The sequence below is a fragment of the Geotrypetes seraphini genome, chromosome 3 (genome assembly GCF_902459505.1).
Source record: "Geotrypetes seraphini chromosome 3, aGeoSer1.1, whole genome shotgun sequence".
NCBI classification, from domain to species: domain Eukaryota; kingdom Metazoa; phylum Chordata; class Amphibia; order Gymnophiona; family Dermophiidae; genus Geotrypetes; species Geotrypetes seraphini.
The window spans coordinates 79,165,937-79,181,828 of NC_047086.1; the positions used below are offsets into that span (position 1 = coordinate 79,165,937).

At 42.8% G+C, this 15,892-nt stretch overlaps 1 protein-coding gene across 1 annotated transcript in view; it reads left to right on the forward strand.

Annotated features, from left to right (window-relative positions):
• The window catches only part of SNTG2 (syntrophin gamma 2), a 391,266-nt gene that overhangs the window by 320,015 nt on the left and 55,359 nt on the right, over nt 1-15,892 (forward strand). Inside the window, exon 16 of the mRNA XM_033937548.1 lies at nt 5,435-5,527. Within this exon, the coding sequence (XP_033793439.1) occupies nt 5,435-5,527 (93 nt within the window). The remainder of the gene's footprint in view (nt 1-5,434; nt 5,528-15,892) is intronic.

The following is a 15,892-nucleotide window of genomic DNA, read 5'->3' on the forward strand; positions in this document are numbered from 1 at the left end:
TGTGAGGAAGAGATGTCACCAGCTCAAGCGTGGGTCAATCAGGAGAAACTTTATTGATAGTTGCAATAGTTGACTCTTTCATGTAGCAATTGTGGATTTAGGTGGATTCTAGAGCAGTTGTATAGGTTTGATTGGATGGGAGTTAGGGGTTAAAAGGAAATAATGGGGGGACTGGGGTAGGGGTTGATAGTGGTTTGGAAGTTGGTTTGATGGGTATGAGTTTGTTGGGTATTGCTGTTTGATTTCAGATTGCTGCTTTGGGGGTAGAAAGCTGAATGGTTAGCAACCATAAGGTTGGGCATAGACTTTTTGAAAAATATGAAGAATATCAGGGATCAGGCATGTGGCTCCGTTTGCAGCGGTACATTATTCAAGATATTGCTGGTTAAGTTGTAAGAATGCTGATGTTCATGGAGAGGTTGGTGTGAAAACTCAACATTTTACTTGCATTCTGGTAGAAATCTCACAATATCAATATGAAGTTATGCTGTGGATGCTCTATCTGCATTGCCTTGTATAATTCTGTGCATTTTGTTTGCATTTTTTTTTCTTTGTTCTGCTTTATAAGAGCCCTTATTAGCTCTGATGTTTGCTAATTGAATGCTAATGATTTTCAATAAAAACAAAGTCTGAAAACAGACACAGATTTTAAACAATCTGCCATGTGCATCAGGGCAATCCGAATGTCTGTTTCTATCACTAAAAACAACACAATCTCATCTGTTTAAAACCAAAAGTTGACATTTAATGCTTTCAGAAAACTGCAAAGAAGACACATAATAGGTATAAAAAAGCACATCCAAGAAGGCTGAGTCCTGAGGGAGGTCTCATGCCATTTTATACCATTTAGAGAAGCACTTCTCAATGACTACACATTGTTCCCTCAATAGGACTTAAACTAATCTCTTGCAGATGGCTCTGCACCTAACTGTTTTGGGTTATTTTGGGTTGTTGTTTTTTTAAAGAAGAGCATGCTGGCCCAAATCAAAAGCTGCAGTAATATCAAGGAAGACTCTGACCAAAAAATTATCTGTCCCAGGTTCAGAACAGCAGTTATCAAGAGTTGCTGAGGGTCTTAGTACTGTTTGCAGTACAGAACCCATATTGACGATGATCCAACACCAAATTAAACTAATCAATTCTTTGTAATTATAATTTTAGCACTTTGGTTTTCTGAGTATATGATATTCTTGTAATTTCAGCTCTCAACTCATTTGGGGGTCTTTTTACTAAGCTGCAGTAAGTACTGAGGTGTGCTTTCCTCAGCTTAAAATACCTTACTGTAGGGTGTGCTTAAGCATCCCGTAGTAATTTTGCCACCAGCGCACACTTCCCATGCGCTAAAAATAGATTTTCATTTTTAGCACTGGGGGCAGGTTCGAGAGCATAAAATAGATATCAGCTACGCTAATCAGTTGGTGCAGCTGCATTGCCTTGCACTAACCGATTAGCACGTGGTTAGCACATGAGATCATACCATCTACAAAATAGGTGGTGATAGGGGCTCGCATGCTAATAGCCATGCGCTAATGGGAAAATTAATGTGTGGCTATTAATAGAAAAAAGCAGAAATGCAGCCATTTTGCCATGTGGAAAAAATGGTCTTAGTGCACAGGAATGACCTGGGTAAATACATGTTAAGGCCTCTTAGTACCGCAGTTTGGTAAAAGAGTCCCTGGTTTGGAGCACACATACTTACTAGGTGCTATCAACTTGCGTTCGAGACCAAGCGACTTGAAGAAAATCATCATGTTTTCATGGAAGAATATACAGTAGAAGTAGATTGCTGGGCCTTTCTTCTGCTTAGTATAAATTCGATGTTGTTGCCATTGTCGCATCAAACATGATACTGTGCCTTCCACACTGCCCATCTGCTGCTGCCCAGATGAGTGGTACATCGTTAGTATGACATCTCCGCTGATATCTGTCTTACTTGGGAGGCCCTGCTGGTAGTGAAACTACTGTCGGCATAGCTTTCAGCTTCTCAATGCGCGTAAGCCCCAGTGGCATGAGAAGCCCATTTACCATGGCTGGAACATGTACTAGTACCATATATACTCAAATATAAACCGGGATTTATGGGTCAAAATATTGGCCCAAAAATGGGGGTCCCGGTTTATATTCGAGACAATACATCCCCTTCCAAAATTATTGCAAGCTACCACCACCGCAAGGCTCTGCACCCTACCCCTTCCCTGTCCTAGCCTCATACCTCTACTGCCAATCCCCCATGGAAGTGCAGCAGGCAGGAGCGAACTTTCCAAGTTCCTATCCCACTGCTAACTGGCTGCCATGAGTGTCTTCAGCTGCTGAGAAGTACGAGCAGGCACGTGATTTGGCGCTGCTATCAGTGCTAAGTGGCTTCCTTAATGGTGTCACAGGGTAGGCCCTGCGTCTGAGCAGGGTAGTGAAAAGACGCCTATGCCTAGGGCTAGGCACGGGAAAATACTTTCCCAAAGAGATAAAACACTACCCACACCAATACCTCAGCCCAGAACTACAGCCTGGTAGAGAAGGTTCAGTGAAGAGCAAAGAAGTACCTATTTGTTTTCGCCGGAATTAGAGAAAGGAGAACAATGGGTAAGGGGAACTAACAGTGCTCAGGATATTGTTCCTAGGGGGAGGGTGCACCACACATCTCCTAATATCCATGGGGGACACAATTCCAGGCAACACCAGGAACGTTCTAGTCTTCAATTTAGTCAGGAACAAGCCACACCTGTTGCTCATTATCCTGATGCTTATAGGGACCAGCAGCAGTGCTCAGAGAGGTGGCAACCACTGAACCAACCCACACTAGAGAGGAGACAGAATGGAGACAGGAGACCAGTTCCAAGAGCACGCAGAAGCATATCTCAGCCTAACCCCCAGCTAACTTTATGGAAGCTGAACTGTTAGATGAATGCATGAGGGAAGCTTCAGATAGTGAAGACTTTTTAGACCAAGAAGAAGCCATGGACTTTAAAGAGGGAAATGGTGTTTCTGACCAGTGGGATATAGAAACCAATGGGGTTTAAAGATAGTTAGGCTGCGACTGGTTGTGCTAGTTAATGGGCTGGCTGTTTCCATTACCTTAAGGCAAAAGAAAGGTTACTGAAAGCCTAGCGAGGGTTCCTTGCATTCCTTTTGAGCAAGAACCACAAAGTTTCTAGATTGTGGCAATTAGCACTGCCTTAGCAATAGTTTGGAGACCTTTTTCCTTTTGGGGTTTTTCCATAGACTGGATTGTGGGTGCTAGTTGGGAGGGACCACAGACATGGTCATTGTGGGAGGAGGTCCCTTCTGCCCTGAGCTTTGCATCCAAAGAGTTCAGAGGCGGGTCCAGTCTAAAGCTGCCAGAAATGATTGCCAGCAAGAGACTCTATCCAACTGTGTGACAGTATTTTGAAAGTAGGTTGGGAGTCTATGGACTATTATACTGAGAAGAGTCATTTTTGGACTATAGCTGGGAAATACAAGTTTATTTTTCTTTTTGAACTGTGAATGAAATTGTGGGTTTGAAAGCTGAAGTTCCTATGGGAATAAAATAATTTTGTGTTGGAAGCAAAACTGGGTGTTTTTTACTTGATCCACCAACTCCAATTAGTACTGATAATTCGCTCGGTCAGCACCGTGGGCTCTGGGCTCTTTCGGCCACTTCCGCTTGGGCGCGGCCTGGCCTGGTGATGCACAGTGACAATGGCTCCCGCAAATTCTCGGGGGTCTCGACTTATATTTGGATCGACTTATATTCGAGTATATACGGTATGTACTTTTTACTTCTTCTCAATATGTTTACATAGAGGTTAAAAATGGTCTTTGCTGCATGTGACATATACTGTATGCATGAAAAACTAGCTCCTGAAATTTCAGGTACCCTGAGTAATTTGTTCTGGTTATTTGTACTATTGCTTAAAAGCAAATTGTGCCTGTGTAGCCATCTGACTCTGTAATACAGACTGGAATTTATTGTTTCTTTCACATCTTTGAGTGGTGGGAGGGAGTCAATGACCACTGGGGGAGTAAGGGGGTCATGCCTTAATCCCGCCAGTGGTCATTTGGTCAGTTTGGGTACCTTTTTGTCACTTATTCATTTTTAAAATAGGTCTAGCCCCAAACGTCCAAATTCTGCTCTGGATGTTTTGTAAAAACTTTGATTACCACTGCAAAACATCCAAGTGCTAAGCCCACACAAATCCCACCCATAACACACCTACAACATGCCCCCTTTAGATTTAGAAACTCTGCAGACAAAAAGCCTAGTAGAACGTCTAGAAAGTCTGTTTTGAAAATGGCGTCCTGGATGTTTTAGCGAGAAAAACGTCCAAGTGCCACTTTATGCTGTTTTTTTGGATGTCTTTCTGTTTTGCAAATGAGACTCCTAGTTCTTAATAACTGGGGTTAACAGTGAAATAACATCTTAACAGTAGCCATGTTGATAGCCCCGCCTTCTTTAGTATGTTAACTTTCATTATACTGGGTCCAATACATTTTTATTTTGTTTTTGCTATGTTTCTCTTGTATGTCTGAATTATAATTGCAGCCTTAGTTTTTTTTATATACCCCTTATTGTGAAAATATGCCTTTGAGTTAGCATCCAGATACCTTATCAGCAACATCTGCAAGAAAACTAATTTAATTATCCAGTAAGCTGGAACAGTACATACATATACAGCATACATACATTTATTTATTTATTTGGATTTACATCCCATCTTTCCAGAAGATCTCAGAATGGGTTACAAGTTTGCATACATAATAAAACATAACAGGGTATTATAATATAGAGCATGCCAGTACATTTTAGATCATGACATGATAGGATAATTCATAGGGGAGTATGATAGCACTCAAAAGCATGGCAATACTTAATACGATATGACAGGACAAGACCTCATACAGCATGGGGTTGGTGATGTTATGAGTTTGGTATGTCATTGCGGTAACATCTTCTCTTAACTCTCTGAACATAAAAGCAATTTCAAAACAGTTGTACACCTAAGCCATGATAAGGAATTTAGCCATTTAGCAGTTGAAACTGTTTTGAAATCCAATGTCAAGCCTAGTGAGAAGGAAAGTTAAAGAGGAAGGAAGTGATTTAAAAGGTGGGGATAAAGTCCAGAAACTATTCATAATGTTCCTCTAGTACAATCTTAGGTTCTCCATCACTTTGTGGCAATCAAATATGCTATTTTAGTGATGTACAATAGGTAACTCCTGCGAGTTTATATATTTCATGCAGAAACATCCCGCTGCTAACAGCACAGTGGAAGACTGACTGATCATGATGGTATGTGAATCTAGGGCAAAAAGTCAAACTATAAATAAAAATACACAAAAAATAAACTCTTCAAGTGAGAAAAACAAATCAGGAAAGGAGAAGAGTATTCCAGTCTAGGAAGTGCATTTTTGACAGAAATATTATATTTAAAAATTACATCTCTCTTTTTTATAGTCCAAGACATATATGTGCAACTGTCAAGGAGAAATGTTGTGCTTTACTGTGGACTTTGCTCTGGGATTCACTTGTTTTGACATTAACACAAAGGTAAGGAGATGTAAAAGCGAAAAATCTAAAGAATGAGTATTATATCACCATACTTGGGGCTCCTTTTACTAAGCTGCAATAGCGTTTTTAGCGTGCGCTGAATTGCCGCGCGTGCTAAACCCACACTACATGGCTAGAACTAACGCCAGCTCAATGCTGGCGTTAGCATCTAGCACGTGCTAAAACCGCTATCGCAGCTTATTAAAAGGAGCCCTTGGTTTTATAACAGTAATCTTAATTATCAATTGATAAAAAAGCGACAGCTGTAATTAGTGAATATGTTACCATTGGAAGCTATAATTGTCAAAGTACTAAGGGTTCCTAGTAAAAAGTGGTCTTAGCATGCCCTTACATGGGTCTTTCTGCATGCTAAGGCCATTTTTATCAGAGCTAGAAAATGGCTGATTTTCCATTTTTCCAATTAATGGCAATGCGTTAATGTTGCCAGTAGTACACAGCCATTAACTAGGGTTACCAGGCAGCCGGGAAAAGCCGGACATTTCCTGTTTTTAGAGGACTAACCAGGTGCCCGGATGGACTTTCCAAAACCTGGCAATTGGTTTGGGTTTTCTCTGGCAGCATCTGGAGGGCCTCTGAGCATGCGTAGATGTCACACACATCTGTGCATGCTTCAGGCCCTCCGGATGTGGCCGGAGCTCTTTAGGGAAGAGAGGAGGCTATGTGGGGGCTGGAGGCAGAACTAGATGGGCTGGGAGTAAAACAAGGTGGGGTGGGGGTGGAACAGGGTGGGGCTAGAGGCAGAACAGGGCAGGGCCATGTGTCCAGAGATTTGCAACCCAAAATATGGCTACCCTACCATTAATAAAACTTTGTATGTGAGCCCTTACTGCTGCTTCTCCCAGACACAACCCCTCCAAGAAAATTCAGAAATATTTTTTAGTGCATGTGCATTGGGAGTTTACCTCAGCACTTCCCGCAGTAAGACCTTTGAAGTTGTGGTAAATGCATGCTAGCACTTACTGCAGCTTAATAAAAAGAGCCCCAAGTACAAGAAAATGTGTAGCTGCTACAGTACTAATAATATGCCTAGAGAGAAACGGAATTTGCACTGCTGATCTATAAGTATAAGCTCTTATCAAATTTCATTATTTCATATTAACTGGTGGTTAACAAGCAAGGTTATTAGTAAAAATATGAGCTATTTTAAAACTCTGATCTTATTCCACCCTCTTTTATATAAAGGCTTTGTTAGGCTTTTTTTATCGCTGGCTAAAGCGATATTAGCTCCGACTCTCATAGGAATTCTAAGAGTGTCTGAGCTAATACCGCTGCGACCAGTGATAAAAAAGCCTAACACGGCTTCATAAAAGGGGGAAGAGAGGGTTAATTAGCAAACATTCTTTTTAACCAACTGCCAATCCACTTAAGATTGGATTCAGCGAATAGTGTAAAAGCAAACAGAAGCTAGGAAAAAATCAGCACTCAGCACTATTCCCAAAGATCTTACAAGAATTCTTTGAGATCTATAAACCGAGAAGAGAGCTTAGAGATGTAAATGAGATGAAATTAAGTTTGGAGGGTAGAATGTCGACTATGTATGCTAGGATCGGAGCATCAGTGATATCTGTGGCTGGTGTACAACTATGCAATGCCTTGCCTGGTATCCTATAGTTTTGTGTGGGGAGGATGAATTTTAAGAAAATGTGAAAACTCTATTTGCCAATGCCTTCTTATGCTAAGAGATATTTCAGTTGATAACTGCCTTTTAGAACTCTTGACAGCAATGTATGATTTAAAGTTTGATTGTATTTCTGAATTGATTGAATTTGTGCTCTATTCCTGTTTATAACAGGGACGATTAATGATGTCTATGTTATATGTGATAATCGCAGGGAAACAAGATTTTATGTATGTGATATGGAAACCGCATAGTTATATGCGGTATAAAATTTTTTTTTATCTACTATAATAAAATGCTAAGTGCGCATACACACTGTTACCTGCGTGATCCATGATCAGTAGGTCCGTGGCCGGCAGAGTGCGCATGCGCACTTCAACTCCCCCCTCACTCACTGTAAGGCAGGTCGTCGTCGTTGCTCCCCCTGGCACACCCCTCCTCGGCACCCCCGTTGACCCTCCATCCACTACAAGATGACCACAAACCTCCCGACTCCAGCAGCGTCTGCAGTATTCTAAGCACGCTGTTTTGCAGCCTTCTACTGCCCGTGATTTCCTCTGCTGCGCCCCTGATATTGAGACAGAGATGTGGCAGAGGAAATCAGGGGCAGTAGAAGGCCGCGAAGCAGCGTGTTTAGAGGCTCTCGTGGTGGGAGGTTCGAATGGGAGGGCCAGTGGGGTCTGCTGCACGGTGGCGGTAGTGGCGGGGGGGGGGAGGAGATGGAAATATGCTGCTCAATGGTTCTACTGCACAGGGGAGGGGAGGGAGGGATAGAAAAATGCTGGGTTCTACTGTACGAGGGGATGGGGGTAGAAATGGAAAGATGCTGCTCAAGGGTTCTACTGCATAGGGGGATGGGAGGAAGGCAGGCAGGCTGGCTTCGGGGGATGGGGTGGGACAAAGTCTGGAAGGCAGTGAGGGGGACATAGGAAGGAGGAACAGAGGGCACTAAGGACATAGGAAGGGGAACTGAGGGCACTAAGGACACGGGACGGAGGCACTGGGGGCACTAAGGACGTAGAAAGGGGTACTAAGGACATAGGAAAGCGGCACTGGGGGCACTAAGGACATAGGAAGGGGCCACGGAGAGACAGGCAGTCATGGCGCAACAGAGAAATACATGACAGACAGCGTCCAAGGAGAGAGAGACAAAGAAAAAACAAACAAACAGATAGACATCTACTCTAGCACCCGTTAATGTTACAGGCTTAAACACTAGTAAATAAATAAATATTCTGCAAAGGGTGCTCCGAGATGAGCGGCCTTTATAGAATAATGCTCATCAGGTATTCTTGTACCCAATTTGAGTGTGAGAACTGACATCAGCTGAAACCTGGGGTAAATACTGGAACATAGCTTTGGTGTGCATCACCAAATTCTATAGCACTGAGCACAATTCTTTGGAATGCTCCTGACCCATTCATGCCCCTCCAATGGCCACACCCCCTTTTGGGTTGTGCACAAGAGGATTTAGAGTTACGTGCAGCCTTATCTCTGCCCAAATCAAATTCGTGGCAATTAGGAGGAAGTTCATCAAAGGGCACTAGGGGGTAAATTCTCTATTACTGCGTTTATTTTAGGCGTGCTTTAGGCTTCCGATGTAAGTGAATAATTACGGAGTTAAGGGTCTTAATTAATGTTAATTGGGAAATAAACGACACATAGACGTCCCTAAGATGTAGTTGACGGACTGACGTCTATAGAAAGCATAGTCCCGTCTCCAGCTCTGGACGTGGGCGTTCCGTGGGCGTGCCAAATGGGGACGCTAGATGAGCGCTACCTGAGCGAGAAACTGCGTCTAAATATTGTGTATTATGTAGACGTAAGAAACCCTGGTCTAACTTGGATTTCAATGCCATTTCAACTATCGTAATTGCGGCTCTTTGTTAGACGCGAGGCAGACGTCCGCTGTGTTTTTTCATCAATAATTCCAATAGTGAGTTTGAATAGGTAATTTTCATCTTTTCTCTGTCCTAATAAATATAATGACACCATAACAATGGAACACATTATATTGCATGGATAACAAACCACATTTCTGCCCAAACAATAATATAATTTACACATGGCTTTTACAACCCCCTTTTTTTTCTCAACAAACAGCACTGCAATCGGCTCTCTTTTGAAAGCAAAGAAAAAACAGCACACATTATCAGCACTTAAAAAGAGAATAAACAGATACACACCTTAACATTCAAGCTTCTCTCATTGCAAAATGGAGGTCTTCAGTTGCACAAAACTGACCTCATTGTGACCTCATCAATCTGCACCTTCAAAGTAGTATGCCACAATTAAAAGATGTGCTGGGTGTAGAACTCACAACCTCTGGATGTTAGGAGCACAGGCTGGCGCCTAACACATAGAGCTACAGCTGCTTCTACTAAGGTCCATCTCACCACCCGTTCATATCATACTTGACTGAGCTGTCTATGCTCATTAGCTATCATATCAGGATGAACTCAAATAAGTTTAAGCAAAGGAATGCCTAAAGATTTGGAAGGTTTTCAAGTAGAAAACAAATATCAACTATGTATTAAAGAATTGCAGCACAAATGACGCTGATCGGTAAGGGCAAAAAAAACACCACTTTTCCGGTATGACGCCTAAACGGAACAGATTACTTACAGTCATATATGCATTAGTACAGTGGTTAGAATGAAGATTAACGTGTAAGAAAAATGGAGCTTCACCTCACATGCATTCAAGCACACTTTGGAATATGGGTTTGGGGCTCAGTGAAAGCAGCGCTTTTAATCATTGAGCTACCACTCTTTTGTCTCAGCCTACTATGACATTATAGCTAAACTCCTTTTCCCTTAGCACTTCACTAAGATATGATATGACAAGGGAGCCAGAGGCATTGGAGCTGTATCTCAGTGAGGAAAGGCACTCTCTACCAATCTTCCGGGCTTTGAGGGTTCAAATCCCAGCCTGTATTTTACTTGTGGCATATCTACCTTCCAGGTGCACTTTGATGATGCTTTCCACTTCTTATAGGAGTTGAATATAACATTACTGTACAACTTTGCTGTGTAGCAGAAAAATAAACTTTTCCCCCTTCCATGCTAAGAATTTGAGTTCAACTCATCTTATATTTCTCCTTTTAAACATGGCATACTTTGTTAGTTTTTATCATGGTAAAGTATACATTTCTGAAATGGTGAAGAAACAATAATATACAACTGCAGTGTTTTGTCTCACCAAACTGCTATAAGCATAAGAAAGCATTACTAGGTCAACACGGTAATGCTCCTGTTCCGAGCTCTGACCTCTGAAACTCCCCGGTTTGACTCCCACCTTTGCTCATTTTAATAAGGTCCTAGTTTTTTCCTATTAGTTCTTATAACAGGGTCTACATGGTGGACTTTGCCATTTGTAAGGTGCACATTTCCCTTTCCAGGCAAACCTATTTTCAACTTACCATGGCTCGGACATCCTAAGCAGTGATGAGAGGAAACCTTTCCTCTGACAGCAAGATGACATTTGTGGATCGCCTGGTTAATGTGCTCTCATCAAGTTTGTTGTTCACTTTTGTTTCCTTGCATCCTAACAGTTCTCAGAAGTGGTGGAATTTGCTGTTTCTCCTCAGCATTCTGCAGCCACAGGTGCATGAGATACTTTCATTTACTCCTAACTACAAGCCATTCTAGTAGGAATGTGTTTCTTTTGATGCAATATAGGCATTGGCCAACAGCTATGAGTTAAATCAAACTTCAGAGGGCTTGGACAGGTGTTGAAGAATTATCCAGTTAGGGGGGGATGTTTTTGGTGGGGGAGGGTGTTCAGCATGAGAGAGAACAGGTTGCATTAAATATTAGACAATGGGCTGCACATAATAAAAGCTGAAGCAAAATATTGATATGTAAAGGCAAGGCTAAAGAGTTACCAGGTGTCCTTGCTGAGAAATGAATATAACCTATTTGCTAACCTTACTCAAGACTTGAACCCCCTGATGTATGGAAGATGAAAAGCAATGCCTTAAGGCATAGAGCTATAGAGGTAACTTTGTTTAGAACACAGAGCTTCGTATCAAAGCTTAGAGATGTGAAGGAAATGACTACAACGTCACTACAGCTGTATATTGCAAAACGACATCCAATTAAATTTGAATCCTAACGGTTCCTATGACGTCAGATGCTAATTAGGCGTGCTTTAGTATATAGAAAGCTTTGGCACAGCCATTTTTCCTATGTAAGACCCCCTCATGTGAGTTGGTGTTTGTGGTGTTCCGTTTCCTCAATGATGAAACTTTGTGCTATGACTTGCCTGTTCTCCTTTATACTTCCTTCTACCTTTGACACTCCTCCCCACCCCCATTTTCTGTATTTCTTTAGTTTATGGATTTTTCTGGGTGTTGGTGTGAGGGATTGTTGAGGACTTAGGTTTTGTATTAAGTGTGGAGGGGAATAAATTGTTAGGGAAAAGAAGGGGCCAGGTCAGGTTACACACAGATGCCCACACCCACCACTCTCCCTGCTTTCATAATGTCATGGTCTGCCCCACCTCCATTTTCCATATCTGCAACTCTCCATGCAAGAAATTCAATTTCCGTTTTGGAGCCATGTTGTAAGGTGAAGCCATCTTTTCAGGCTACTTGTAGAACATGTTCAAACACACCCCCATAGGACAGCCAATGAGGTGTGATGGGCGTGGTTAGGAAGCGGGATAAGCAACCACGCCCGAACGGCGCCCAATAAGCATTGGGAAATTTTTCCCGCCCTACTGACGTCAGACGCTACATAGGCGTGCATGGGTATAAGAAGGTCCAGGTGAGTAGTGTTTCCTTTCTATTCTGTCCTATTGCTTATGCAGATGTTTGAGACTTTACTCTGTCTTAGTCTTTTACATTTTTTTTCCTATCTCTGCCTCCCATTTCTCTCTATTCCACAGAGCCATTAACAAGCTACATGTCATTCTTATATGTTGTTTTATCTTTTCTAGAAGCAGCTCAGATAGTAAGTCCAGGTGAGAATGATATTTTGTAAGCTACTTAGGTGTCCTTATGATAGAACTAAAGAAACCAACCAGAAAAACTGACTTCTCTTTATGGGCTTTCATTGTGTGCTATTGTTTATAATAGTTATTTAATTTCTGATATCTCCTACTCTCCATTCCACAGGGCTGACAAAAATGACTGAGAAGACTGATAAAGACCATGCTGGTAGAAATTTTGCTGGTAGAAAAATGGATATGTAAGTAAAATGGATGTGTTCACACATCTGAGAGGGTTTACTCATAGAGCTAAAGTTAATTCTTTGTAGAATCAAATTACAGGCAAGTTAAAATCAGGTGAGGAATGGTTCTGTGTACTAACTCATTGATAAAAATAGGTCGGGTGTGTTGGGGGAGGGGGAAACACTTACATTCAGTGGACATCCAATCAGTGTACATGGTTCAGGTGGAAAACTCCTAATGAGTGCCTAATGGCTGCCATTTTTAATAAGGAGTCTAAAGGTATGTTAGCAGCTCTGTTACTTCTAGGTGTGTGTTCTGCCACAACTTCAGTGTTTAATTTTGGAGACATAGGTCTTTGTTAACAGTTTCTCTCTATTCTTCATTTCAGGTTAACTCTGCTCATCACCTATGTGTTTGCCAGAGAGAGACCAGACGAGCAGCTCAGCACACCAGCTTGCACCTAGCCAAACAGTTGTAGGTGAGAATGATATATGGTAACCTTTATTTGCTTACTCTACTATTCTTCACTTGAGTCACTCTTCTGATGAGTGAAATAAATGTTTCACACTTCTATTGTTCTCTTCACACAGGTATCCTTGATGACTTTCAGGAACAATAGTAAATTGATAATGTTGGCCTCATAGAACACCATGGCACGCATTCCTGCTGTTATATGCATACAAACTTTGTTTTCAGTTAGTCTATTCCCTCACATGAGTTCTAAACAGTAGCAGTGGAGGATTACAGGTGATATTAACCCACACCATCAGCGAGTTAAGGCTATTGCTTTAACAACTATACCATGGTGACATCTAAGCAGCTCAACATAAATGAGGTTAACACATTGCTTCAGGGAAGGAAGGACAGATATGGACCTTGGGGGTTGAACCCCCTGTTTGTGAACCTTGTGTAAACCAGCTTCTCCTCTTTTCTGTTTTCAGGTGTCTAGACAGGCAACTGTAGTTTTTCCTGCAGTATTTTCAGATGGAGTTTTGTATTACTGAGAGCAGTGCAGCTGTGAGCATCTTTGTGGTTTCCACACCTGCTTAACCAAAATAGTGCAGCTCAAGAACCAGGAGGATAGATTGAGGTATCTGGCCTTTACTTCCATCACCTTCCGTGAAAGGAAGAAAAACCCACATGTCTCATTTGGATTCTCCTGATGTGGAGCCAACTCTTACTAGCAGTAACCCTATTCCTTAATAACAAATCTACCACAGTGACTTATATTCTCTTCCTTATGTAGCCATTTACTTTGGAACAGGGACTGGCTTACTTTGCACATCATAGCTGAGATGTCGTCATCTACCTACAGTTGCATATACCCTTGCATTCACTTGCTTTTTTCCTAGATTCTGCAATGATTTGACATCAGAGTGGCTAGCAGGTAATAGAATGAATGACAGACCCCAATAAAGATTGTCAAACTTTCTATAAGTCACCTTTTTGTTATATTGAAAAGGGCCCATTCAGCAGTCCCTCCTGAACCCCTATCTACCTTGGACTCTGTCCAGTAAACTGCTGATGCTACAAGGTTAAAACCACACAGGAAAGTTTAAACTATAAACAATTTTTTTATTAAAATATAAAACTTTTTAAAACGTAAAACTTTTTTTAAAAGAACTATTTACATACACATAACACAGGGAAAGAGGGTGGGTGCCCCCCAAGAGCAGCTTGAGCTACCTCAGGTGAGGGGGGCGGAAGAGGTGCAGTCATTGAGAGGGTGTATGGCTGCTGGCACCATGCCCTCTTTCGGCTACCAGCTGCAAGAGGGCATGTTCCATCCTCTCCACACACCCTCTCAATACCTGCACCTCCTCCAAGAGGGCAGAGTAGGGTTCCATCTCCCTAACCGCCCCCTCCTGAGGCTGGTCGGGCTGCTCCTGGGGGGGAACAGCAAGGAAAGGGGGTGGTATGGGTTCAGGAACAGGAAGGGCAGGAGAGTGAGGGGAAGGGCTATGGGTGGGGGAAGGGGAAGGTCCAACAGGGAATGGTGGTGGGGGTCCTGGAGGTAGTGGTGGGGCAGGCGGTGGGGGTCCAGGGGGCAGTGGTGGGGCAGGCAGTCCAGGGGGCAGTGGTGGAGCAGGCGGTGGAGGTCCAGGGGGCAGTGGTGGGGCAGGCGGTGTGGGTGGCTCAGCAAGCTGCCACGGGGAATCTTCCTCTTCTTCCCCCTCCTCCTCCTCCTCCTCCGCCGATGACCAGGGCGGAGCCCCCTCCCTCACCTCCGGGGCCCAGGGTGGGGTCATGGGTGCCACCTCCTGAGGGGGTGCCTGCGCTGCTGCTTGACAAGAGAGAAATAGGATACAGTCAGATATGTCCACAACACTTTTGAACATGACATTCTTTACTACGTTATTTTCTTCAAATGCTAATAACAGGATGCAAAGCACCTACTCCACTGTAAACATCAAAATGTAGCATAAGTAAGTGAGGCAAGTAGAACACCATAACGCCATTGTGGCATGATATCACAATAGCAGCTTTACTGCAGATTTTATGATTAAGAATGGTTTACAGCTACTCAAGCATTTTCATCTATTTATTCTGGGAGGCTGATCACAAAGAAACAAACGCTGGACTCATTACTCACCGGCTTCAGCGCGCAATTCCTCCCTCACCCCCTCAAGGAAGGCCCGCTCCTGGCGCCTCAGCAGCCGCCCCCTTTTCCTGAGATCCTCAACCTGGATAATAGAGAGAGAGAGAAAGAACAGAGAGGGAGGGATATGATGAGTGCCATCTAGCACTGTGGAATAACATGTTTACTTAAGTATTGACCTCTATAAGCACATAAAAATGGAGTACGCTGCCCTCCAAGAGCCCCTATCCGCTTTGCTGCCTGCCTCCACCCCCTTCTGCCACATGTTTTACATGAATGTATTCACGTACTCCAGCATTTTCCTCTTTCTGTGCTGGAGGCATCGCTATCTCTCTACTGTACCTGGGACAGTGGGGGGGGGGGGGGGGGGTGAGGTGACATGGCCAGCATCACAAGGAGGAGTGTGGGATTGAACTCACAACCCCAGGGTGCTGAGGCTGTAGCCTATCAGCACTGCCCCATATTACAGCATGTCCTGGTGAGCTTACAATCATGCAGCAGGGGCAATAAAATAGTTTGATCAGAAGGAGCAGCGTGGCTTGAAACCCCTGACGTCAGGGTACTGACGCTGTCACTTTAAACGTCATGCCACTATCTCCCTAGACCAGCAGATTGATACAGGAAAGTTGAAGGTATTTGAAATGACATAGCAGCACTTTAATATATTTGTTTTCGTTTGGCAAAGTTGATTTCAAGATGTTTCTATTACAAATCCGAAGCTTGTGACCCAAAAATTAGTTGTGTGCATGTTGTGAATGGAATAGATGCCTTCTAGGAGCTGAATTTGTCATTTGAAATCCTACTACTGCTCCTTTGGGATGTGCTTTAATTTCAGTATTCAATGTAAAAGATTTATTATGCACAAATGTAGTTTTAAAAAGGAATCACAAAAAACATGACCGATTTGATCGAGACAGGTTTCCATCATAATTACTTTTTACATGATTAATTG